Here is a 27,447-nt window from a genome sequence, read left to right as displayed (position 1 = left end):
GAATTTGTAACCTTAAAAATACATGAGCCACTGCATAACATAAGTAAATACTCACATACTGTTTGTCTCATTCATTTAACAAGTAGCAGCTAAAGTGAAAGTAAATTGAACTTCTTTTCCCCAAGTAAATAACATTCTACAGGACAACATATTTTACTTCACAATTATATGGAAATTTCTTTTATTTCTTTAGGTTCCAGAAACATGTCCATATATGGTCTACTTGTCAGGGACAATAAATAATGATGTAATAGTAAGGTCAACTTTGTGTCATTTAGCTACAGGATGCTTGATGAAGTGAAGTTCCTCGCATTAATGCAACAAAGAAGAACTTTATAATGGGTAAAAGTTTCTGCAGTGCATCTTCAAGCAGGAAATCTGAGATTCAGAACAACTTATATTTTGGCTTGTATTCGCTGATCATGGGGTGATCCAGAAATAAACTCCAGGCTTCAAAGCGAGAGTGTTTCAAAGCTGTCCTGCAGTTGATCGAAACATCCAGGCAAAGCAGGGAGATGAATACCAACAAGGATTTTCTGAATTAAGACTATATCAAGAAGATAACTCATTTCAACAAAATCGTAACTCTTTTATTTCAGAACTAAAAGGTAACACAGATATGCATGTTTTGAATTTATGTAGCATTTTCAATGTCAGTTTGCTATGTCTGTGCAAATACTTCTTCCTCTAGCAGTTCATACTGTTTGTAACTGAACACCCCAGCAAAGTCTTCCGAGTTTGTCATTTCCTTTTGTGGGTGATTTGTTGTTGCTGTTGCATTGATTTGGGTTTTTTTTTTCTCGTTCTTTCCACACAAGCTGTAAAACTCTCACTGGAGTTAAGCTGAACTGTGGCTCTGTCATTTCCTCATTTTATTTCTACTTATCAGTGGTGCTTTTATCTTTGTTACTTAGAAAACTTGCTCAGAAATGGTTGTTGTTGTTGTAATTATATTGTAAGGTATGATAGGATGCAAGGCACAGTGAAAAAAAGAAAGATGACGTAAGCAAATAATTTCTTTCAGTTATAAATTTCTGGTTGGTACAACACAAAGTTAATATTGCAGTGATTACTGCATGAATTAATGCTTTCTGAGAAGAAAAAAAAGCATGCAGGTGTATTCATTTCCAGTAAAGAATTTGCACATAGTCACAACTTCATGGCATCATAACACATGCCAGACTGATAGGTGACTTGTTTTGACAGCTGGGACCAAATGAGGGACTTGTTTGCTCAGAGGATTCCTTTGGGATGCCTGGCTTTGCTCTCCAGCACAGAGCTGTAACTTGACCGGTTTGCATAAGCTGTCGTTCAGAATGTTTTTGCCTGTTACCACAGCTGGACAGCATGAGGTGGGGTTCTTCTATTGCCCCAGCTCTGACAGATATGATGGGCACTGAAAATGTGTCTGTTTTTGAAACATCATTTGTCTTCTAGCAGTAGTTAACAAATGCACTTCAAAAATACCAGAGATTTGCTGGAAACTGTCCTGAAATGAAGCAAAAACATGAACACTTTAAATGCTGTAAACTGGTCTAGTTTCCATTGTCAGCAGAGGATCTGGCCTGAAAGATGGAGCAGTAAGGGCTGAAGTGTAGGCTTGGTTTTCTGGAAAGACTTCCAACTGTGTTTACCTTCCCTCCGTATCCTCCTGCTGCTTCCAGAAGTAAAGACAAACATAGGAGTGATACCCACAGAACGTGGGGCTCAATCGCACCTTTCTAAAGACAAAACAAGCAAACCACTCCTCTCATTTTTACAGCCTCTCAAAATCTTGCTTTTGTTTTTAGAGATGTAGTTTATCACACCCTATGCCATAAATGTTGATGTTCACTATAGAGTTACAAGTTGACTAGAGTAAATGAAGAGTGATGGTAGGCAGAGTCCCTGGCTCTGCTCCTTGATGAAGTTGTCACTCACCTGTTACCCTACTATGATGGCAAGAAGCAATTCTGATCATTCTACTGCCTGGGGTCTACTGAAGGTTTTAAGCCCAAGGAGGAAAGGTTTAGATTGGACATAAGGGAAAAGTTCTTCACAGAGAGAGTGGTGAGGTGCTGGAACAGGCTGCCCAGAGTGGCTTCATCCCTGGGGGTGTTCAAGACCTGATTGGATGGGGCCCTGGGCAACCTGGTCTAGCACCAGATCTGGAGGTTGGTGGCCCTGCATGTAGCAGGGTGGCTGGAACTTGATGATCCCTGGGGTCCCTTCCAACCCAAGGCGTTCTATGATCCTATGAAGAACAGGTAGCCTTGCTATGCTTTTCTTTAAGGAAATGCTGTCTATAGGGACCAGCTGTTCCAGGTGTTAATAGTGTCCAATAGTGTGGCCCTGCATATTCAAAGCCTGCTGTAAACCTCATTGTTTATTTATGTTGCATCAGGGATCAGAGGCCCATTCTCCCAAACACTGAATGTTGACAGAGCCTGCAGTACAAATATAACAGCACCCTAATTGTGTTTGTCTGTGGCTTTTACCACAAGGTGAGTGGCTTCAATAGTCACCCCACGAGCAGCACCTCTGGTTTCAGAGCCATGGCTGCCCAGCACCTCCTTGCTGAGCCCACTGCCCTTACCTGCACCTACTGTTGAAACTTGTATGAAACAAACCTGAGTGCTACACTTAATTAAACTCACTGAAGCCAGGAAAGCAAATTTACAAATCAGGTGGGGCTGTTGTTTGTGTTAGGAGAGCAGGGTCAGGTCCAAGGTGGAAATAATGATGAATTTAGATCCAGAAGGTCTTGTCAGACTGAGCTATTAAGTGGTTGCACAGGCAGTAATATCCTGTGATGTGTCTCTAACAAGGGAGATCACTAATGAGGCAATTCAGACCTGAAGGCAAAGTGTTAATTACTAACACAGGCTCTACAACCACAGCTTTAAAAATCAGGTTCTGCTCTTGAAGTACAAGTGATGCAATGTGCTACTCATGTGTGAAAACAGGCTCTTGGGCTGCCAGAGAAATGCAGGAGACAGCCTGACATGACACCCTCCTACAAAAAACTGGGATAGAGAAATGGTTAACCCAGCAATTAATTTCTAGATCCTTTTCCAATATTTCAAATCTGCCTTGACCATACCTTGTTTAACTGAATTGGTTCAGCCATTCATAGCAAGAAAGACTGATCTTTTTTCACACCTTTGGTAATACTGGTATTAAAGACCTGTAGCTCATTATTCTCATGTGCTTTTGTAAGGTGGTGGTTGGTAGTTCAAAGCTGTCCAAGTGGGCAGGACTGCACCAGGCGGCTGTGCCCATCCCAAGGGGAAAAGATGGTACATACATGGATGGCTGCCACAGCTCTCCTGGATCTCATCAGCTTCTAACAGAAATGAACTCACATCAGAACTCTGAGGTTTCACAGTCACCCACAAAAGCATCTCAACAGAGAATGGCTTCAAATCCAACTTGAACTGGTATGGATCAGTGTGGCCGAGGACATTCTTGGCTGTCTGTATGGGCCTGAAAGTTCCTGTGGCCCTTACATGTGACCCTGGCACTCACACCAGCTTGTGTCAGTCAGATGAGCAACACTGAAAGTTTTCTCTGTTTTGGGCCCCACAACATTCTGCCTACAGGATGAGTCAGTAGTGGGAGCTGCTGCCAGCACTGTTGTTTCCGCACTCCATAGGGCTTCTGTCAAAATATTTAGACTAGTGAGGATCACCAACACACAGGGGAGTTTCTCCCTTTCCTCTGCAAGTGGATGGGTCCCAGTTAACCTGTACAAAAGAGAGTGAAAAAGAAATGGCCCCCAAATTCAAAAATGTTCCTTTAATTTCACTGTGCCTCAGCAAGACAGGAAAGAGTAAGAGGGGGAGCAAGATGTCCAGAAATGTCCTTTATACCTAGAGCTGATGGGGTGTTAGAGGGTTACCTAATCCAGTCTGCTGCTGCTGTACATTCAGGACGCTGGTGGTGGGGCTGGAGAGGACACAGAAGAGGGATCTGCCCTAAGCTCCTCCAGTGCAGGTTCCCCTCAGAGAACAACACTTCAGCTCCTCTCTTGCCTCCTCCTAATAGTCATTGTGCACCACCTGCATTGGGAGCTTTGGATAAGGTCCTGCCCTCTTAAGTGACAGCTTAGTTGAAGTCTCTGAGTCACCATCTGGGCCAGGCCCCTACATCAGGGCACAGCAGCACTGAATGTTGCAAGCAAGCTCACTGATTCCAGCCCGTGGGTTTCACACAGCCGCAGAGCACCACTTACTAGGTAAGTATCTAGGCTGTGGGACTGTAAGCATGCTGCCCAGCATGGCAGGAGCTGAGCAAGCCAAGCAGCAGAAGAAGCTGCTGGAAAATAAGACTGTGTAATGGGTTTTGGCCAGCTGTGGGTTGGAGCATGGGCAAGGACAGGCACCAAAGCAGCTGGGGCATGGTGCAGCAGCAGCATCTGTATGGGAATTATCAGTAGTTTGATGCCTGGGCTCTGTTCCTTGGGACAGCAAGGAGTCAAAGCAGAGCTGAGATCCACTGGCAGTGGAGTAGCCTTGAGAAGTCTGGACAAAAATAAAACAAAAGGAGACAAAAATGAGTTGCAGTATTTATCTGAACTGAAAGTTCTATTTTGGCAGTTTTCATGACTGCAAAATAGATTCTTCCCTGCTGAGAGTCATAATGCTAATCCAAAATCTGCTAGGCTTCCCTTTCTTACTTCCTCTGGTGTACGCTTGGAGCCTGAGCAGTGAATGTGACAAACATCACTGTTTCTGAGGTGAAATGCTTAAATCTAAAGGTTGGACTTTCTTCTGTCTTGATTCAAGTTCTTCTAATACTTTAAACTTGGTATTTTTTTCTGTTTCTTTTTTTCTTATTTTTTAAATTTTGGTTAAAGAAATGAGTGTGAGTGTCCTCATGTACACAGCTGTGTCTGCTCCATATGGGGAGTTACCACTACCCCCAAGTATGAACTGTTATTCTTAAAGAGCCAATATTTTCCACCATGTGCCATGATATAAGCCCTAATCTCATGGGCACTGATGCCCAGAATGCTCTCAGGCATCTGAAGGAGATCCTACTACAACATCATAATGTATGCATTAACTGTGCACACTACATGGCATTAATAAATCCCTATTACTGCTGGAAAGTCAGTGGTAATTTGCCTTTTTTTGAGTCTGTTTGATGGTGAGGGTATGCAGTCATTCTGTGATTTCTGTGTGTGTTCCCTGGTGTTTTCCCCTTCTTTCCAGCTCTCAGCACCAGTTTTTAGAGGGTCTTACCGTAAGTCTTAAGACCGATGACCTTGAATTTTCCTCTGTGAACAGCAAAAAATCAGAAGTGAAACTGAGCATTGTCACACTGCGGTACTAGATGACTGAAACAGAGAAAATCACTTCAAAGAATAGCTTTGTATGTTGCTAAAGTGATCCCCAGGCAGGTTAAAAGAAATTACTGAGTTGCTTTACAGTGGCAGCAAACCTGCCCTTGCAGAAAACCTGCAGGCAGGCAAACTATGTCCCATAATTTTCTGTGATTAGAGCAAGAAGTAAAACAAAACAACAACAAAACATACACCAAAAAGATGCTCACTGGTGTTTCCCAAGATAAATTCACCTCAGAAATGTTTCTCCTTAATCTGATGAGGATTTCCTTTACCTATTTTTCTCTTGAACTGTGGTAACCAGGAGGAGTAGATAAGAACCTGCCTTGCAGCAGCTCCCTTCCCTTTTTAATCAACAAATGCATCAGGTGTTTGTACATGATAGAAAGGAGTTCTTTCACTAAGTTCATGTGCAGATTTGACTGACAGTATTCTCTACCTGGTGAAGGATCTCTGAAAGATTTATTGGTCTGTCCAATTAAGAGACAGAAATTAACAAGGAACAAGATGTTTGAATTTCTTTCATTTTCCATGTTTTGATCACCACAATTTCCTTTTACAGGACAGCAAAGAAAATACAAGACCAAAAATGGCTACAACAGCAGCAAATACCCAAAGACAAACAATAGGCTCTGAGGAATACAGTCTGTACAGCAGCCTGAGTGAGGACGAGCTGATCAACATGGCCATCCAGCAGAGCCTGGGGGAGGATCCAGTGGGCCAGGCAGCAGCCCAGGGCCACCCAAAGCCACTGGCAGGGGGTCCTGGCGAGACGGCTGCCCCCAGCAGTGCTAGCAGCCACAACCCTCCCTACTACCTCTACCCTTGGCAAAGGTGAGTGAGCAACAAATGTGCTGCCTGACAGCTTCCTCTGTCAAAACACGTGCCCTTCTAATTAGCTTTGCCAAGCAGCTCCGTGCGCTTGGTCTGAGAGTCTGTCATTAGTTTAAAAGTCAGAGCCTGCTATAAATCCAGTGAGGTCAACAATTTACACCCTCACAGTGAAATGAAAATCAGCCTGAAGCTGTCTGGTTTAAGCAATAAATTAAACAAGAAAGGGGCACTGCTGTGTGCTTCCCTGGAGTAAAGAAGCCCTTGCAGAAACCTGCAGCTCTCCTCTGCCATGCTGCTCTCCAGGCTGCAGCTTTGCCAGAGGGGGAGCACAGTGTCTGATATGGGAAAACATAGGAGAGAGGCCAAAAAACCAGTATATAAAACAGTGTGATCTGGCCACCTTTTAGATGCTGTGGAGGATGTGTTTTTTTCAAGTCCAGGTCTGGTTGCAGGCACACTGCCCCTGCCAAGCACTGCTCTAGGCATCCAGCCATGCAGGCACCATGTAGCTACATGGCTACTGTGGAAACCTGCTGCCAAAACAGGCATCCTTCTCCTTTTGTTTTTTAAAGGCTGATTGCTCAAGGGGAAGGAGGTTAGAAAAGAGAAGGAGGGCTAGAAGAGGGTAGAAAGTCTCCCCAAAATCAAGGCAGCTGCAAAAATATCCTTGTAAAGTATTTCTCTAATAAGCCTGAAGAAGATGCAGATTTGTTCCTCCTCCTTTCTTTCAACTCTGCTGTTCTTGCTCTGGGAAATGTAAGAAAATGTGAGAAGCTGAAAGTGTGCTAGCTGCAGAACGGGGATGCTTTACGGAGTGTCCTCCTGCTCCAACTGAAGTTTGTGGCTTCTCGGGGTCATTGTAGTGCATTTGCAATGATAGGTCTGCTGTGAGGACCTGGTGCTGTGCATAATAAGGACTTCCCTGGTTGTTTAATCCTGTCCTCTTCAGGAGTCCTTGCTTTTAGCACAAAACTTCATCTACTGCTCTCTGCATTCCCTGCCTTTGCCTCAGGCCAGCAGAATTTGACCTCCCAGCAGAGCCTTTGCAGCACTGTAGCTCCAGATTTGGAGTGATGCTGAGCCTTTCAGCCACTTGGGAGAGACATGTTCTCCTCTAGCACCTGCTCAGACCTACTTGCACGACACTTGGGGAGGTGATAAACGTTGTCTTGCTGCATGTCTGCTTCCTGTGTGGTGGCAGCAGGGTTAACCTCACTGTAGTCTTATATGGTCATTTGAATCCCCTGACGCTTCCTCAGAGGGCCAAAAATAATCTCAAGCTGAGAGAGCAGCTGAATCCAGCACAGAACAAGCTGTGGCCATCTGCTTTTATTCAAAGCCCCGACCGGCACGCTTTCTCTCTGTCTCTGTGGATGTGTGTCTCTGTTTCTGCTTCAACATGACCTGTTTCTCCTATTCAGAGTATTTCTCTTCATTTCATTCATGTCATCACCACTCCAGAATGGCATACAGAGGCCGTATTCAGCCACCCAACACAGGGGCAGCCTGGGCAGTCAGGCGAAGGTACGACGGCAGCCTCTGGAGCACAGCACAGCCCATGTAAGTGCCTCCCCTCCTTCCTCTGTCCCCCATCTCCCCTGCTCTCTTTTTTCCCTTCATACCTCTTCATCCCTCCAGTGAACACATCCTGGGGACTCTGGGTCATTTGGCAGCTCTGGGGAAAATTGTGAAAAACAACCATCTACCACAGTATATCAGTGAGATGAGAAAGTCCAGGCTCTCAAAGTGATGTTTTATAAATGCTGCTGAATGCTATGTCCATTTGCATGGGGGTGGCCCTATCTAGTGTCTGGGTATAGTGGAAGTGTCCAGACCATGACAGGATTATTACAGCCCTTTCCATGACAGAGTAGATACAGACACCTGCTGTACCAAAGACTTGCAGCAGCATTTCTCTGTGCCCTGAGGAGAACTCCTTCCTAACTTTTCTATCTCTCGGTTTGAAACCATTTATTCTATTAATCTTTCAAGATCCTCCATGGATGCATGTTTGCAATAACTACTGCTCTACCTGTCCTCTTCCTTCCATCTGTCTCCCCTCTCTATATTCTCCCCATCTTTCCTTTCTCTGTTGAAATTGCCCTCCCTGACACTTGTGAAAACCTCTCTGCTGGAACATGGGTGACCCCTTATCCTCATCACCTGTCACCCCACCTTGGCCCCACTAAAACTTCACCCTCTCATGAAGTGCTCTGCACTCCTGACATGCCTTATCATACTCTTCTGGGTGTGATGACTGGCAGGCTGATGCCTTCTCCTGAATCATACGATTCAACAGATCTTAATCCATAGCAAAGGTGGTACTACACTGATAAGCCATTCTTCCTCTGTGGGAGCTGGGAAGTCACAGGGGAGCATGCTGGCAAGGCAATTTTAGGGCCCTAATCTCAGAGGCAGGCAGAGCTCATAGCTGGCTTCACCTGGAGAGATGGTGCTCCTTCCTGCTGCCTGCACCTCATCAGGCTGCTGGTAAAAGGAGGAGCTTCCAAACCCTTCTGTGCTCCTCTGAACCTCTTCAGCACTCAGAACTGACCCTGCCATACATCTCTTCTGCAATGAGTATTTATGAGCTTGGCTGCTGGCCTTTGAAACTGCAGTAATTCTTTTGATTAGCCCATAAGGTTAAGATTTCATCAGAACTTCAGGCTCATTCTATCTTTTTTTTATTTTTTTTTTTTCTATTTCTGATGAAACCCAAGCAGCACAATGTGTTAGTTATTTGTTATAACTGCCAAACATGAGCCAGGCAGAAAACAAGAATTTCATATGAAGATTCATTAAACTTTCTGTACTGATCTGGAATTTGCTTGGCTACAGCATCCACAGCCTGGTCCAGCAAACCCCTCTTCTTACTTAGAAATCATTTAAGGTCAAGAATCTCAACAGAAATTTACTTCATTCAACATCTGAGGGATCAGGCAGAATAATAACTGATTCTTCACACATTTTAACCCTATCACCGATAAGAGGTGCTGTCTGCTTTCACTGAGGTCTCAGCTAATGTGACTCACCTTGCATTTGCTGTGTGCCAGCACCACCCAGGGGCTTCTGCCATACCCACCTGGCATGCAGTAACTCATTCAGAGCTGGTGAGTCCATTGTGTGCCCCAGTCACAAGGTCATGGTGAGCAACCCAGCATATGTAACATGAGCCTTTACATGGAACAACAGATGGTTTCAGCCTCCTTGTGCCAGAAATTGCTAAGGATTCCCATCTCCATTTCTCCCAGTCAAACACACCAATTGCTGATGTTGACTGACTGCAGCAAAGTGCTGGATTTCAAGCACCTGTATAAAAATTACTTATTCCTTAGAAACTAGCAATTTTAGTTGTAGTCCTCTGGCAATATGAAGATACGGCAGAGTTCCCAGGACATCAGCACTTCAGCTATCAAGAAATAAGTGGATTCCTTCTGGACAGCTGTGTCTAGGACAGCAGCTACATGCTCTAGCTATTATCTCAACAGGTACCATATTTGGTACCATCCCCCTATTCAAGTGTAGCTATTTTTGTGACTCTGCTGTCCTGAGATTGCTGCTTCCAGCTACAGAGAGAGAACAGTTAGCGCCAAGGTGTTTTTTAACCCAGGGAATGGAATCTTTCTCTATTCCTTGGCATGCTGCTCCTACAGCCTGCACTAAATGCAGAGATTGTACCAATGATGTGGTTTTTGGGGAACTCATGTGCATACTGAGCTGCCCATATTTTTCTGTCTCTGGTCTCATCCTACAATGGCATTCTAGATCTCCTGTCATAATCAAATTTTCTGGATGTTCCCACTATCTCTGTCCTTCACAACCTTCATTGTTTATTGTGTTCTGACCATGGCAGTGCTAATGCTCTTTCCGAGACACACACTTTCCACCCCAGACCACAGGCTCTCCTAGTTTTTCAGCATCCTTACATTCTCTCTCTCTGAAAATATAACCCATATAGATTTTTTTTTTAATTTTTTTTTTTTTTGCAAGTGCCCATTAGAACTGGAAGAATGCTTCTTCCCTTAGGTTATTTACAACACTGGATCTTGGTAATTTGCTGCCTCAGAATAAGGAAGCAGTGGCTGCATCCTCTTGGCACAGCAAGGCAGCCTGTTGGTTCTGGAAGGCACAGATCACCTCTGGGTCTGTGCACAATGCAAGGTGGCAAAGGAAAGGCTTGCCAGACAGAAGCCCAACTGCAGGGTGCTCATCATGCTTCACTTACATGCAGTATTCCATGCTTTTTCTAGGTTCTCACTTCTTGCTAAGTTCTCAAAAGGTTCAGAAATAGGTAACATCAAAAAAGATGTCTGTCTCAGCCAACTTCTGAAAACAGGGGAATGAGAAGTACTTCTACAACACAAGAGCAAGATTAACTAACAACTTCTTTAAGATTAAGCCACCTGCAAATCAAAACTAAAATTATCTTCAGTGATGGAAAGGGGCAATTCTCCTCTAAACTGAACTTGGTTTTGAGTTATGGTATGGAAAAGTCTTGCCACTTGGGACAGCAAATGGCATGGTGATGTAATTATCACAACCATGAACAATGTAGAGCTGGACTTACTCAGCTACAGATATCTGAAATAATAACATTTATGTCAGAGTTTAGCCACATCTTCCTTATATTCTATGGAAAGAGATTAGCACATCCAGACAGAGATTGTTCTGATCTGTTGTGAATAACCTAATTAGTGCAGATAGATAGATAAATTTCACCTCCAGAGGCCCTGTAGCTAGGTATAAATTCTTAGCGTTATATGCTGTAGGAGTTGATCGTTGTTCAAATGATAAAATGATATTACTGCAAAAGACCTCTCAGTAATGAAGGAAGTAGTAATCAGCTTTTAATGTTTTAAAGAGAACTTGACCCTGTGGTAGCAGCAATCAGGGATGGAGATGAAAAAGAGATCTGCAACATGATGAAATCAGGAAAAGACCTTTCTGAACCTAATAAGGATGGCTGGTTACCCCTCCATGAAGCTGCATACTATGGCCAAGTGGGTTGCCTACGCCTGTTGCAAAAAGGTCAGTGAAATTAAAACTAATTACAAAAGAAGGAAGAAGAATATGAGTAAGACACACAGAAGAATTAGTACCATAGCAGTTCTTGTCTGATACTATGTGTGAAGTATTATTCAGCTTCTGTGACTGCATATTAATTTCACTTTGTCTTTGAGGACAGGCTTCTAGAGGGAAGCCTCAAAAGTTAGGATATTCTAAGGTTATACAGATATTTATACAGTACTACACCATAATGTCTTTGGCTTATGATTTCTTCACAGCGTACCCTGGCACAATTGACCGGCGCACCCTCAATGAGGAGACAGCTCTCTTCCTGGCCACCAGCCGAGGCAACCTGGACTGCTTGCTTGCCCTGCTGCAGGCTGGGGCTGAACCTGACATCTCCAACAAGGCCAGAGAAACTCCCCTCTACAAAGGTGAGGTCCAGAGCTTCTAGGATAATGAGCTCCATGAGGAGAGAGCTCACAGTATTGGCCCCACCTCACTCACCTCAGGCATAGAATCATAGAATCATTCAGTTTGCAGAAAACCACTGTCCAACCATCAACCCATCACCAACTTACCACTAAACCACGTCACTCTGTGCCACATCCACACATTTCATGAACACCTTGAGGGAAGTTGGCCCTGCTGCCTCCCTGGGCAACAGCTACTATGGAACGTGCTGTCCTGCCTCTCTGTACATTGTACAACAAAAGCTAACTGTAAATGCAGCTGCTGATTTCAAGCGCATTTGATTTAGGGTGCCATATTGCTTGTGCTGTGTGAAAGGAATACCCAGAACACCCAGAATCTTTCCATAGCATGTACTATTCACTTCTCTTTTCTTCAAAACAGCCTGTGAGCGCAAGAATGCAGAGGCTGCAAGACTCCTGGTACAGTACAATGCTGATACCAACCACCGCTGCAATCGAGGATGGACTGCTCTCCATGAGGCTGTCTCCAGAAATGACCTGGAGATTATGGATATCCTAGTGAAAGGTGGTGCCAAAATTGAGTCTACAAATTCCTATGGCATCACTTCTTTATTTGTGGCAGCTGAGAGCGGGCAGTTAGAAGCTCTGAGATACCTGGCAAAATGTGGTGAGTAGACTCGTGCCATTGATACACCACTGCTTGTTTCATCCTTTATATTTCAAAGATCTCATTAGTTTTCCCTGGCTCAGCTTTTCTATCTTTGTAGATAAATATTAGCTTGTAGAGCTGCTGAAACACTCTTGGCTCCAGATGGCAGTTTGTGTAGAGTCTTTCAGAGAGAGCATGGTCTAGACACATGCACTTCTTTAGCATTTGTTTGAGGCCACCTACTTTGGGAAATAATATGGTGCTCTCTAATTGAATTGCCTTACAGCTTTCAAAACCCATATTCCTGTGCATGTGTAGTCTAAATCCATTCATAAAGGAAAACTGTAGGTGGTAAGAAATGGCAGAAGCTGAACGTTAGCCAGTTCCATCTGCTCACAAATGTGCCACTAATGGACAAGGTTAACTCTCCTCCTCTAATGAATACTGCTGAAAACAAAGTCCTATTGTATAGTTAATGGATTTACACCAAAGAGAAGCAATTTCAGATTCTCCCACGTGTATGTATTCAAACATATAGGCAGAGTGAATTTGATTCTTATTCATACTAGACCTAACTTTTACTGCTCCAGTCATGTAAATAAGGGTGCAGATTTTACTACCATTCTGTAGCACATTTTGTCCTTGCAGTGGACTAATACTTCAGTGTAGGTAAGAACTGGATCCTGCACTTGTGAAAGGAAAGCTAAATGGCAGTAAATATACAAAAAACTTACAAAGCAGCTTTTATGGTTAAGAAAGATATGAAAGACAGGGAACAACAACAACAAAAAACGTAATCTGCTGTTCAGCTAACATTGTCAAGTCCGTTCTGTATGACCATTTAGTCCATCAAATTGCCTACAATTTTAGAAATTACACAGGCACGTGATCTGTGTTTCAACTTAGGGAAATCATAATATCTGTCTAAAGTTCAATTTTGAGAAAAATACACAAGAGAAAATCCAATAAAACTGTTCAATCGTTTCAAGCCTTCTAAAACTCCTCTGAGAATACCAGAAATTATATCACTGCATTGTTTATGATGAACAGTGTTCATCATAAGAAGGGTTTCTTTTTCATTTCTTTTTCATTAAGAACATAGTCCCATGTTATGTTTCGTCACTGCAATTCTCTTGGTGCTTCCAGCTACAACATTTTCAAAGGGCCAAACACAACACAGATGTTTCATTTTGGGGTGAGAGCAAAAGGAAATATTCTCTTTGGCAGGGAGTTTTCATGATCTGATGGAAGACAGGTTCTTTTTTGGAGTTTGGAAGCAAAATTCCAGTGAACTGTCATACACATTTACATTAAGCAGCCTTTTTCAGGACAGCATAGTACATTGCATATTGCAATATATTGCAGTCAAAATCCAGTATTTCAGACCTAAAATACCTAGCACAGAAATAAAAAAGCAAGATTCCAGATTATGTGTGGTCAAAGAGTATTCTGGCTTGGTTTGCTTTTGCTTGTTTAAAAAACAAACTCCAAAAAAGCCTAGATATGTGCTAAAATTAAAATATAGTATAAATAATGTAAATTCACTTGTAGTTTGAATGTAGATATTATAAGCAATATTAATAAACCTAAATAAATATAAAATATAATCATAGTGTAAATATATAAGTACTTATGGAATTATTGTGTCTAAAGAAAAATACATGTTGAATAAAGAACAAGCCCATTTTAAAATGTTTGTCTATGAGATACAAATGAATGGAGACTGGATTCATGACTGGGAGCTGATGGCTGATACCCACTGTTTTACCCTGAAGGTATTTCTCCTTTTCTTGAGTGCATTATCACTTTATCATTTTATTTTCCCCAGCAATCTCACAGTGAGAAAATGATTGCCCATATAAACTCTCCCTCATAAAATCAACATTATGGTAAAACCCATTGGAGATTTATAAAATAACTGTATAACATTTTCATTTTGCTATGATCAGATTTTGTTCACATCATCTTTCTACATATGGTGTAGCTCTAGCATCATGGAGACTTACACGTTCATTCAGTGCATGTTGCCCCCATCTGATTCAACCCTTTGGTACTACAGCATTTTTTTCTTCCTTCCTAGGTGCTGATATAAATACTCAAGCCTGTGATAGTGCTTCTGCTCTTTATGAAGCCTGTAAAAATGGACACGTACATATTGTAGAGTTTCTTTTGTCCCAAGGAGCTGATGCTAACAAAGCCAATAAGGATGGCCTCCTACCTCTTCACATAGCAGCCAAAAAGGGAATATGCGAGTAAGTTTTAGTTTATTTTATAGTTTCACCTTTTAGGTAAAAATCTGAAGTCCTTATGGAAAGGAGAACTTCATGTCCTAGATCCAATTATGAGCACTACAAATGTGGAAGACTGCAATAAACCGAACTGAATGAGTTTGCAGGGTAGGATGAATAGGACGTGTGAGCAGAAATAAGGGGTAAAAGATCCCATTATCTTTGCCAAGATATCACCTACTACAGCTAAACAACCACACATATCTTGAAAGCGGGCTAAACAGAACTCCACAAAATATATGTGAGATGGAATGAAAAAAACATCTGTATATGAAGTTAGCACTCACTTTAAACCCCTTGCCACAGCCCACAGCTATTTTTGCAAAATATAATCATATCTCTAATTGCAGTCACTAAAGCTTTTGGTGACTATAGAGGACTCCATTACCACAATTTCTATCAAAACCCATCAAGAAATAGTTATCCAAATGCAAAGATTGTTTCTAGAAAGTCAATTTCTAGATAGTAAAGCTGTTTTTGCAAACTGCTATAAAAGATTCTCATATATTTCACAATGTCTGAGGAATTAAAACTTTTGCTGGCACTACACTTTCCTCTAGCATCTTTCATCCTAGCATTTGAGTCCATTTGGGAAGCCCAATTACACGTCTCAAATCACTTTGACAGACATAATGATATTTATTTTCTGTAATTGGAGGAGGTCTGCTTTGTGGAAGCTGTATTTTCAGGAGGTGGCTCAGTGTGAATTTATGTAAAAGGTTTATATACTTCTAGCACATAAATATCTTGCATAGACTAATATAAGCATGATTCAAATTTTTTCCCCAGGGTTTGACTTAGAAAGATGTTTTTTTTTTTAAAAAAAAAACAAACACATTCTAGATGAGAAATCTGCCAGAGACAAAACCCAGCTCCAATCGTTCACTTTCAAAAAAGTTAATCTGACAGTATAGTAAATTGATCTGCATCCAATCTGTAAATAGAACCAGTTCTCTGATTCTGTTCTTTCCCTCAGTAGATAGATAGCCCAATCTGAAAACAAATCTACATGGAAATTCAGCAATCTGAGTGCATCCCTACGTTACGACAGAACCAGCCAGCCTGATTTGGAGGTCACATCTATTATTGCCAACACTCAGCAGCATAAATGAGATGAGAATACAGCCCAAACTCTGAGTTTGTTTACTTGTAAAAGACAGAGAACTTTTTTTTCCCCAACTGCTGTGAACTGAAGTACAAGAGAAAGAAAAAAAAGAAGACTTTATCTTATAAATATTTATCTAAATGACAAAGCTATAGCCCAATTGGTTGATTATTCTTAATTCCACTGGTATTCAGTAAAATAACACCCTTCACGATGACCTCTCTTTGTATTCCTGAAGATTTAATACGTAATTCTGCTGGAATTCCACACTTCAACTTTTTGTCAGTGCACAAAGTCTCCCTGCCATCAAAAAGCCAAGAACGTGATCCCAAGGCTCAACTGTCAATTCTTGTTGCTTGGTGTTTGTTTATTTTAAACGACACCTTGTCAGTACTGACATGAAGTTCATAAAGGTCCTCTCATCAGCTTTAAGACAAGTGTAAGCTGTCATTTAACTCCTTCACCCTTGGAACTGGGGAGCTAGGAAGACTTTGTGAGGTGTAGGCAGATTTATTATGTAAATACAAGTCAATCATCTCTTAGCACATTCATATTAAGGATGCTCTGCCTCCTTCCTTTAATTTCCAACAAATAGAAATCACAAAAGCAGGTTTCAGGTGTAAGGAGAAACTCAGCAATATTGCAAAACTGCATATGAGTCTCAGCCCTGTGACAGACAACATCAGTGGCCTTGTTTGTCCAGTCTTGACTACCTTCACTTGATCTACATTCTTCCTCCCTCCAGGAAGGAAACTCTGTGGTGGTGGAGATGCCACGTTGCTGAACCAAATTGCTTTGAAGGATGAAGAAAACAGACAGATTAGACTCTGATAGAATTCCCAGCCTTTCCTCCCAGCAAAATCTGAGGAGCTGTACTGAGGTCTGGGACACTGCAAGATTTGAATATAAAGCCTCAGTGTGCCATCACTGAAGATAGGTTCAGGACCTCACCAACAGAAATGAGGCAGAACATCTTTAACTCAAACGTGAAGAGCTGACCGAGGCACATATCCTGGAGGGAAAGAACAAAACAGACTCTTAAATCTTCAAATAGTTGATCATGGGATGAGTAATGTTGGCACTTGGCATGATGTCCTCACAGTACTCTCCTCCCTTCTTACTATTTCAGCTCTTATAGAACATTTGATAATAATGGAAAGTTGCCTGCTCACAAGCACCCAACTCCTGCTCCCTGGTGAGTTGTAAGGTGCTTTAAGAGCAGTGATGCTGCTTAAAGAAAGAAAGAAAAAAAAGAGAAACAAACAAAAAAAACACTTATTTTCCTCAGACATTTGCACAATTACTTCATGCAAAAATATATATACTATATTTGTTTCAAAAATGAGAAGTACCTGAAAACATCAGCTGTCCACCATGCAAATGGGACCATAACCCTGTAAAGTGTGACACATTCAACTCTTCTTTCATCTCCTGGGAATGTCAAGACTCAGTCTTTCACGGGATCACTCAGCACATCACTGACAAAGGTTTTCTGAGGCTAGCTTACATTGTGCTTAGTTCATTATGTAAATCTAAGTTTTAGGGACATTGCAGTCAAGATGAAGATGTGCAGCATCTTAAAAGAGATGCATTCATTATGTGCTTTGCATGCTTACATGTTAGAAGAGCTCTTGTCTGCTAGATAGTCTTCTGCATAGGAGAAGTAGGAAGTGATGTGCTTAACTCACTGCTAAAGAATTGCTTTTACAGTTAGGCAGGAGGTGGATTCTGGCTTGACAGTTTTTAGTTTCATTCTATTTCTTAAGGTGCCTTATCTGTATTTTAGAATCAACCTAGTGCCTTAGCAAAAACATCTAACTCCATTAGCAGGAAATGAGAGTTTAACCTATGGGTTTGATTATGCATCTCCAGTGATGTCTATGGAGACATAAAAACACTTGTGGATTTATGATAGCTGGGGCCTTGTACATCATATATTTGAACTTCCGATTACGTAATGAGAGCAGCTCAATTTATGCTGCTGTGCTTAAGGCTGCATCACACTTTCCAATAGCAATCCCTCATTACTGGAACTTAGAACTTGGCTGGACTTTTTTTTTTTTTTTTCCTCTCCTTGGTCTAAAGTGTGGCAAACAGCCTGGGAAATATTTTTATTTCTTTTTCTCCCCTTTCCTAATTGTCATTCTGGCTCGATTTATCACTGTCAAAAGCTATGCAGAGGGACTTCAGCATGGGGCTCAACCCAGGGTAGAAAGCGAACTGTAAAATCTGACATGGGGATCTGGAAACCAAATATGTGATTTATCCCAGCTCAGTCTGAGAGGACTAGAGGCTTTTAGTCTTCTGTTCTCAAGCCTTTTGCTGTAGCTGTGACCTATGAGGCCCTTTACCACAGAGCAATCATGATGGATCCCCTGCTTTCTTATTCAGTTCCTCTGACCTGCACCAGTTCCTCCAATGCTGTCCACAGAATGATGGCAGAGGTGCAGAACACCTGGGAAATCCTGAATGGGATTCTGCCATCTGTGCTATTAATGAGTTAGAGCAGGATAGGCAAGGAGTAAGCACACTGTTTCTTCCACTGTAATTGCCCCTGTGGCTGGCATTACCTCAAACAAACGGGTGATAATTCCAAAAATCTTGCACCTCCATAAAGGAGGGGTAACACATCTCAAATTTTTGGCAGTGTAAAAGTCTTGGGAGTTGAAGATAGCTTTCAAGTTAACGCTGATTTTTCTCAGAGCAAGTCATTCCTATGCTCAAGTTAGTAGGCTCTTAAAGTTTCTACTATACAGCTAGGATTTGCAGTAAATCTGCTAGAACTCACCATTGCTTACTGACTCTCCACTCGACAGGATTGTCTCCATGCTGATTCCTGTGACTAGTCGCATCCGTGTCAAGCGCAGTGGCATCAGTCCCCTGCATTTAGCAGCTGAACGCAACAATGATGACATCTTGGAAGAGCTAATTGATGCTGGCTATGAGGTGAACACCACTCTCTCCAATGAACGGTCCTGCCTTTACGAGGACAGACGAACCACACCTCTCTATTTTGCTGTTTTTAACAACAACATCTATGCCACAGAGCTCCTGTTGCAAGCTGGAGCCAACCCCAACATTGACCTTATCAACCCACTGCTTATCTCCATACGCCACGGTTGCCTGACAACGATGAAACTGCTTCTTGACCATGGAGCAAACATTGATGCCTATATTTCAAGCCATCCTACCACATTTCCAGCTACAATCATGTTTTCAATGAAGTACCTTTCTGTGCTGAAGTATCTCCTGGATCTTGGCTGTGATGCTGTTTCCTGTTTTCAGTGTCAGTATGGCAACTGCCCACACCCTGCTTTAAATTATAGGCGGGACAGATTTAATGATCCTCAGCTGTCCAAAGAACCAACCATAACACAGGTAAGCACTCCTTAAACTATCTTTACTACTTTGGGGTACATCTCTCACACATGTATCTTGATAACTTTACATATTTCTTCTCCACCTTTCCTGCAAGAGAAGATGCCTTCTTTTTACTGAATTTATTTACATAAAATAAGGCTTTGTAAGATTCAGTGCATGTTCCAAATGCACATTCAGTGACAACATGGGCATAGGCAAAAGCTGCTGATGCCCAACCCTGAATTTCAGATGAATAATAGCCATCTTGACAGCTTTTGTTGTCAGATCCACAATACTCTTTTCCTCTGGACCTAAGGTGCCAGAACTGAAACATTTTCTTGTCAGGCAGTGTCAAATGGGCAGCAGAAACCTGTTTGTGTTATTTACCATTTAATGATTGTTTTATCTGATTATTTATCCACAAATTTAAGCTCTTAATTAAATTATAATTGTATAGTCCTTCACCTTATGAGGGTAAACTAGCAAATGTAAACATCCATTTCTAAATCTGGATAAGCAGCCCTGGAAAGAGTGCATAAATTATTACATTATCTATATGACTGTTCATAATATTAGAGGCTTTCAGAAGAGACCAGATTTAGATCCATGGTTTCATATTTTCAAAGCCAATTACACATTTTAGATGATCGTGTCTTGTGCATGTATATCTGCAGTCCATTCCAGAGCTCAGCTACTGCTTCCACTGGGCTGGAATTGGATTCTTAATTCCCTAAATGACTCTGCAGAATTGCAGGGTGCTTATTTTCTTGTGTTTTTTGTAATTTTTTTTTTTTTTTTGTGAGGGGGGTTGTGTGTGTGTGTGTGTGGGGGGGGGGGGGGGTCAATCTCTGCTTCTTGACTCCTCGAAAATATCATAAAGAAAATCTGACCTTCCAATCAAAATTTGCTGTCCTTCAACTTGCAGCAAAATGAAGACCTCAGCATGGCAGTTGTCTTTCTCTTTTGGAAAGCATTAAGGAAGCAATAAGTCAGCTCCTATTGAGCTGAGGTGTACTTTTGTTTGATTCAGAAGAAAATGTCGTTTAGACCAAATAAACAATCAGCATTAAATTGAATAACCTCTAATTATTGACACACAGTGCTGTTGGATATGGAGTAAAAGAGGGCTGAAAATCCAAGGCAAAGAGAGAGTATTTGTGTGTACCCTCTGTGATAATTCAGCCACACAAAAACAGGTATTCTTACTTAGCTAAATGCAATACTTCCCTCTGAGTCTCACGTAACCATATTTTTAATTACTAAAAAAATAGTGGATCACACACAAAACATAAGCATCACCTGAAAGGTCAGAGGCATAAGCAGCAGAAGCTTATATCTGTGCATAGAGAAACTGATGGGCCTCTATAAGTCTCTCATAGAGAGACTGTTTCTGCACAAAGAGTAGAAAAAGTGACATCTTCCCTCCAGTATTACTTTAAATTTGCTTCTTAGTGCTAGGTTTCTGGCTAACAAAAGTAAGGCTTGTCTGGGGTAGCTTCACGATATGGCTGTGGTATGGCTTGCATTCCAAGATATAAAATCATAGGAATCTTTAGCTTTTTCTACACATAAGACACACATTTTGTATTTCCCTGTATCAAATTACTTAAGGAAAATAAATCTTAGTCTCTATGCAGTAACACTATGAGCTACTGGAAGTTGGTTTGAAAAAGATACATAACTATAAATAACTACTGACTCTACTGAATTAGTGTTTCCTATGAAAGTGAATGTGGAAAAATGCTTGCTGTCTCATCACCCGGTTCCCGAATTGCGGAGCCAAAACCGTGAGCCGGGGAAATGAAGCATCTTTCTGCCACGAGAGGGCATTCAGGGGCCTGCCGAGACTTCAGGCAGCGCAGCCCTAAACCAGAGCCGCTCTGCTCCTGAGACTAACCCAAGGCCTGTTGTTACAGGGTTGCTGCCTTCTGCTTCATTTCGTTCTGTATCTTTTCCTGTAACATGTCTGAGAACATCTTTAGTCTGGAAAATATATTTTTAGATTGAGCTTTTGAACGAGGAAGAGACGGGGACTCCAGTTGGAGTCAAGAACAGTAAGATACAGTGCTTTATAACTCTGAAACTATAACAAAGTGGATTTCCTATTTGGAGGTGTAGTGCAGATCCCCAGTTTGCATGTTCTACATGCAACTGCATGGCAATGGCATAGGCACTGGAGAATGCCAGATATTTCAAACATTTCCTATGAACAATTCAGGTAGGAAACTGGATTTCCCACTGGATTTGGGGGTCCCCCCCCCCATGTAAAGTTGGAATAATAGAAGTGCATAGTTGTAATTACAGAGTAAACGGATAGCTAGAGAGTATCTAAGAAAAGACTCACCAGTGCTGAGGCTTTCAGTTGAGATGGATGCTTGCCAGTGTTGAGACTCACCACAAAAACTCCACAGAGGAGCAATCTCCAGAGGGAAATGCTACCTTAGTGGTGGTCAGCCCTTAAGTGGGTTCTGGGAGAAGTGGAGTCAAGCTGAATTACCTTCACCTGTGCTCCCACAGCTGACTCGTTGCTTGCCTCAGATGGTTAATCAGAGGTTCAGGCTGTGATCAACAGTTTCCCTTACACCCCAAAATGATTATATTTCTTTTTTCTGGGAATGCTCAAAGAAGCAAAGTCAAAGAGTAGTATGTGCTTCTGTGAATGCTTTGACCTTGAATGAAAAGACCCTACAATTTTCTGTAGTTTGATTCTTCCTAGATGTGATAATATTTTATTTCTGTATAAGAGTATCCATACAGGAGCTTAATTCATTATGAGTTAGGGCCCATACATATATGATCATATGTGATCTAATTTCATGAGCTTAAACTGAAAGAGATTCAAGCTGGTACATTATCTCTCCTGTTCAGGGTGGGCTTGGAAGGTGCCTGCAGACATTCTCAGTGACTAAGATGATATATTGTGTATTAGTGACCATCATTCAATTGTGTTTGGCCACGTGTCTGAGCTCTTATCTGCACAGAATGATTTAGTTCACCTTAACTTATCTAACTGCTCACATGTAGATAAATCCACAGGTATCTTCATCATGTGTATCGTCCTAATGGAGACAGATGAAGCTGCCTGGTATAACACATGTTTAGATTAAGTGGGAAGGCAAATCTTTTGAAATGAAGCTATGTAAAGTCAGATCATTGCTTGAGAATTTCCATAGCTCTCCATGCTAAAGCTCAGAGTGCTATGCAGCTTGCTTTGTGGGCAAGGGAGATTGTACCTGGTCCAGGCCCAGACATGGAAGATTAAACAGGGCTTTAGTAAAAAATTTTCTGAGGTGAGACTGGAAGTTGCCATTATAGTTGATAGAAGGACTACAAAAGGAGTTAGGGTTGTTGCTGTTATGATTTCTACAGGTGCATTCATCTTTCACTGACTGTTGTGAATTTGTTTTTTTCTTGAAGTTTTGTGATATGGTGTCTACTCCAGAGATAAGTCGCTGGGCTGGGCCAATTATTGATGTTCTCCTGGATTATGTGGGTAACGTCCAGCTCTGTTCCCGACTCAAGGAGCATATAGACAGCTATGAGGACTGGGCTGTCATTAAAGAAAAAGCAGGTATGGTTACTCAGAAAAGAATCTGGCACAAATATTCCCACTGTTGGATTCAAAATGTCAGTCACCATTTTGTCTTACAGTTTCCAATCTTTCTGTTGAAAACCCTGTAGGTTTTTAACCTGATCTCTGCAGAATCATGCAGTCAGTATCCATCCCCTAAACTCAGTAGGATTTTCCTGCTGAGATTGAATTACATTTTTCAGCCAGGTATTAGGCACTAGAATTTGCTGGGGTAAATACAACTTTATGATGTTGTATTTACCCCAGATGTAGAATCGCCCCCCCAAAAAAAAAACTCTTGCCAGAGCAGGAAGACTCATTTGTCTACACCTGTGATGCATGCAGATCAGTGCAAGTGGACAAGGTGACCACCTCCACAGCAGACCAGTAAGCACCAGTGGCCCTCCTGAAATATCCTCTCTCATAAGATCCAAAGACTTTCACAGATATTATCAGAATTAGTTGTCCAACATAAACTGGGAGTGTATTGCATTTATTTTCAGTGGTGAGGCTGAGTACTGTGAAGCATGTTGCTTAAATCTTCCTAGAGAGCTCACTGCTATGCTGTCATTGGATACAGCACTCTATCCTCCAGCCCCACTTCCTTCCCTATGTCATGCCTCAGAGTGAATGAGCAGACACATCACCTCACCACTGCAGACAAAGCCTCTGTTTTGACTACTCCTCCTCCCAGTCTCCTCTTACCACAGACATGGATATCCCTCCTGAGTTTAAACCCATTCAGTTTACATTTTTGACCTGCCTCTCTTTCAGAGCCTCCACGACCTCTTGCTCATCTTTGTCGTGTCAAAGTACGAAGCTTGATTGGAAGAAACCGCATTAAACTTATTGACACATTGCCTCTTCCATACAGACTGATTCGATACTTACAGCATGATTACACACAGTGACCTCAAGATTGGAAGACTTTCAGCAGCTTCCTAGAGTCATCAGCATGACAGTGGCACTCCACGAGGAATTGCTGCTGGCTTGGTCAAGTGCCTTCCAATGACTAATCAAGAAATATGCTTCTGAATTGAGAGTGAGAAGAAAAAGGAGTGAACATCTAAACATTAGGTTTTACAGGAGGAAGCACATGTGATCCACCTCAGAGCTTGGTCAGTAAAGAAAAAGAAGTGAAAGCCAAGGCTGAAAAATGAGTAGTGCTGAAGAAAGTGCCAGTAAAGGATTTTGGTGTGCCCTGGGGTCTGGTGGGGCTTAGCATCCTTGCTGTGATCACAATTCAGAAGCTGTTAGAGTCAACATATTTGGGAAAACAACCACATTTCATTCACTGACTGAGATTTTTATTTTAGTTTCTACTCTGTGTTTTGGGTTTCTGTTCAGTGTGCTGGTCTCTAATTTTCTGATAGTTTGATGCTGTCTTGCTAACAATTTTTTGGACCTTTCTCAGTTGGGTACTTGATTTCTGAACATTCAAAGCTCGGAACTTTTAACTATACTCAGATGTGCAGATTCCTTTAAAAGCTGAGGAAAGCTTTACTGAAGGAGGATGTAAGAACTGTATTTACACCTAGCAAATACAGTTCAAGTTGTATTACATAAGAAGGAAGTGAATTTGTGCTTGAGATAATTTTCTATATTTTCTGATTTTCTATTCTGGGGATTTGATAGCAACTCATATATATATATAAATATATTCTTCTCTGTAAATTAGAAGTAGTTGCACTGTACACAGTAGCTAAAGTCTGTCATGAAGCTGGTTTCTGAACAGAACAAAGCCCTAGGGGAGCATGGGCAGTGATGAGGAAGAAAGGCAAGATACATAGGGAACAGCAACACTGCTACACTAACTTTATCTATTGTTCCACTAGAGGATCTTGTCCCTATGAAACTCAGCCTCTCTTACTTCCTTGACTTCTGTGACTATAACAATACTATGACTGGAAAAAAAAAAAAAAAGAAAAAAAAAAAAGAAAAAGAAAAAGAAAAAGAAAAAGAAAAAGAAAAAGAAAAAGAAAAAGAAAAAAAAGAAAAGGTTAGTTCAAAATGATGAGACTTTGAGATTTATGAAAACCAATGCCCAGAATTTAGCCTCTAAATCTTTCTTCAGGTGCCCAAACAATGCCAAGATTCTTTTGCCAGGTGTAGTTACATTGAAAGCCAATGGGACAACTCTGGTGTAAGATTACTGAGGCAGCATAAGTCCTAGGATTTAGCCTCGAGTTTCTTGACTTTGGAAGTTAGAAGTATCTATTAGTTCTTTTGACATTGACAAAAGTTATTATCTCAGCTTCTTTGAAAATTAGGTCACCTATTTACAGCTCAGATACACAACTGATTTATGGCAGCTTAACGAGTTGCCATCTATCAGCTGAACCGCTATAATTGTCCGTGAAATTCTTTTATTGAAGTTTTTAACAAGTCACATTCCCTCACAGCTGGGGAGGCTGAGGAGCCCACGAATGGTTATTGGCAGTGACTACAGCTCACTTGACAGGTGTGACTTGCTGAACCACTGAAATTTAATGAATGCCTCAGTCCTGATCAGGCGCCTAAGTAAGGACGGAAGAGCCCAATTTTGGAATCATATATTGGCAGATCTTATTCTAGAAGCATACCCATTCTTACCTTAGGTGACAAAAGAACTGTGAAGTAGGGATTGTTTTGATTTCCCACCAGAGACCTGACAGATCTGTTTTTGTTTGTTGGCCTGCGTACTATGGAATGAGATAGAAATATAAGTAGGGAAAATGCACTGGACTGACTTTGTATGTGGTTCCACAACTTAGCATAGCACTAGAAGTGTGTTGCACACACACAGGCCTATCTGGGCACAGAAGTCCAGATTCTGTGATGGTTTTGTGTGAAATGCATTCAGCACTCATGGGATATGATGTGAGTGGAAGCAGAAATGGTCACAGCTAAGGGCACTCTGTCCATAGCTGTCCTCTTCCCAAATGCAAAAGCAGTTGAAAAAAACAACAGCTGCAGTTCTCACTGAACTGTGTTCTTCTTGCAAAGCTTTATAAAATAAGATGAAATTCCTACACTATTGAAACTCCATCACTATCAGGATCTGCCCCCTTGTCTTGCAGTGTGAACTCCACCATTCTTAAAGGAGGAATGAAGTCTCTGGAGGTACAGTGCCACCTGCCCAGTAGGGCCATTGAGCCTCTCCATGACACCAGTTAGGAGCTGGCTGACACTGCTGGTCATGTAGAGAAGAGCTGGCTAAGCAGTCCTCTGAAGAACTCCTCCAGCCTTTGTGAGTCTGTATTGCCAGTGAAGGACCTGTAATTATAATCATAGAATCACTGTATATCCCAAGTTGGACATGACTCACATGGATCAAGTCCAACTTCTAGCTCCACACAGAACCGCCCAAAAATTAGACTGTATTATTGCAAGCAATAGTTTGAGAAATGGAAAGTCATCTGTGGAATTATTGTATCCCTCCGCTTATGGGGCTGAGCAGTGAAGGTCTGGGTCTTGCTCATATTGATATAAATCAGAAGAAAAAATGTTGAAATTAAATAATTGTAATAGAACAGACTTGCAGGTGATAGATACTGTGCATGGCCTGGTGGAAACCATGCTAATGTAAGCATTCTTTTGGTGTGCAGTGTCAGCTCTGGAGACTGCTAGCTGACAGAAGGATTTGAAACCACCAACTGCAGGGATGGGATTTCATAAACCATCGCAAATAGGGAATTTACTCTGAACCAACACTGTTACATGCACCAAAGTCTCGTGAATAACAGCTTCTTTTTATATCCTTGGACAAGATGAAACTGGTTTTGGGTGGAGCAAATAGAGAAAGTCCATTTCTTCTTTCCACCAAAAGACCTTAATCTCTGCTGGAAGACTCACATCCTGGTTGCTCTCAGCTGTCTGTCCTGAGCAGCAGTCACTGACCTGATGTGAGCATACTGCAACTGAGGAGAGACGTATGTTAGAGGGAGAACCTCGTAGTTACATTATTATGCTCTTTCTGCTTGATCTTTACTGCAAACCTTCACACAGTCAGTTTACATTTATTTGCACTGAAATTGAGCCAGCTACCTCTCCTACACTCCAGTCACTGGCACAATGTTTAATGTGTGATGCTGAATCTGTACAAATCTGATGAGCATTTACTGCATCTGTCTAAAACTGTGATAAGATAAATACCCAACATCCCAAGCAAAACAGGCTTTGTAAGCAGATCAGTAGCTCCAGCTCCTTCGGAGACTATAACTTTTTGTGATATACTATAGGAATATTTCATGACCAGGTTACTGTACTTTATCCTACTGTAACATGTGCAATTCACTTTATGTTTGTGTGCACTATTTTGGTTTTTATCTTATTTTATACGAAAGATTTTCATTTACCTCTCCCTACCCATTATTTATGAAAGCTACTGTAGTTTTAAGAGTTTAAATTTGCACTGTTATAGTAAACAGCAGCTCTTGATTGTTATGTTTCCATCTTTCCAACAAAGTATGAATTAAACAATTAGATTCCAGAGGGTTATCAGCTGTCCTGAATAGCAAAATTAAACAACCAAACAGTAGAACAGACAGGAAAAGAATGAATTGATCCAAGCTTGCACAGTTAATAATTTTGATGGCAATCTCAGGGGTGAGAGAATAGTAAATATCGGTAGAGAGAGTTGTAGAGTTGTTATTCTTTGCATGCCTTTTGAAACGTCTAGAGCATCTGCATTCTATGATTTTGAATGTACTTAGCAACTGGCTTCTGATCATTCATGTTTTATTTCACTGTTGCTCCAGCTCAGAGCTCCAAGGGTCACCTCCTGCCCTGGGCTGGGGAAGGAAGCCCTATGTCACAGTGGAATGTAAGGATTTTAAAACATAATATTGGCCTGAATCAGAGGATAAATTGATAAATATAATGCTGGAGATCA

The 27,447-nt window shown here is 41.5% G+C and overlaps 1 protein-coding gene across 2 annotated transcripts; it reads left to right on the top strand.

Annotated features, from left to right (window-relative positions):
* The first annotated feature begins 267 nt into the window (after nt 1-267).
* On the top strand, nt 268-27,447 carry ASB2 (ankyrin repeat and SOCS box containing 2). 2 transcript variants are annotated; one of them, XM_015865390.3, is made up of 10 exons: nt 268-608; nt 5,889-6,160; nt 7,622-7,720; nt 11,022-11,188; nt 11,446-11,601; nt 12,023-12,268; nt 14,331-14,502; nt 18,460-19,021; nt 22,421-22,574; nt 23,349-27,447. In XM_015865390.3, the coding sequence occupies exons 2-10, from the start codon at nt 5,916-5,918 to the stop codon at nt 23,483-23,485; spliced, it is 1,938 nt and encodes a 645-aa protein (XP_015720876.2). In that variant the 5' UTR covers nt 268-608; nt 5,889-5,915; the 3' UTR covers nt 23,486-27,447. The 2 variants fall into 2 exon arrangements, with proteins under 2 accessions (XP_015720876.2, XP_015720877.2); XM_015865391.3 differs by lacking the exon at nt 7,622-7,720 and having other exon boundaries at nt 474-608.

The sequence above is a fragment of the Coturnix japonica genome, chromosome 5, assembly GCF_054131305.1.
Source record: "Coturnix japonica strain WE chromosome 5, WE-NBRP24, whole genome shotgun sequence".
In the NCBI taxonomy this organism is placed as follows: Eukaryota; Metazoa; Chordata; class Aves; order Galliformes; family Phasianidae; genus Coturnix; species Coturnix japonica.
The sequence above is the reverse complement of the archived record's forward strand: the minus strand, read 5'-3'. Positions and strand labels throughout refer to the sequence as shown.

Excerpts from the sequence above, each read along its gene's own strand:
- ASB2 (XM_015865390.3), top strand. The coding sequence starts at position 5,916 with ATGGCTACAACAGCAGCAAATACCCAAAGACAAACAATAGGCTCTGAG. Across the intron at positions 6,161-7,621 it reads TACCTCTACCCTTGGCAAAG|AATGGCATACAGAGGCCGTA; the intron begins GTGAGTGAGCAA and ends TCACCACTCCAG. Across the intron at positions 7,721-11,021 it reads TGGAGCACAGCACAGCCCAT|AGAACTTGACCCTGTGGTAG; the intron begins GTAAGTGCCTCC and ends AATGTTTTAAAG.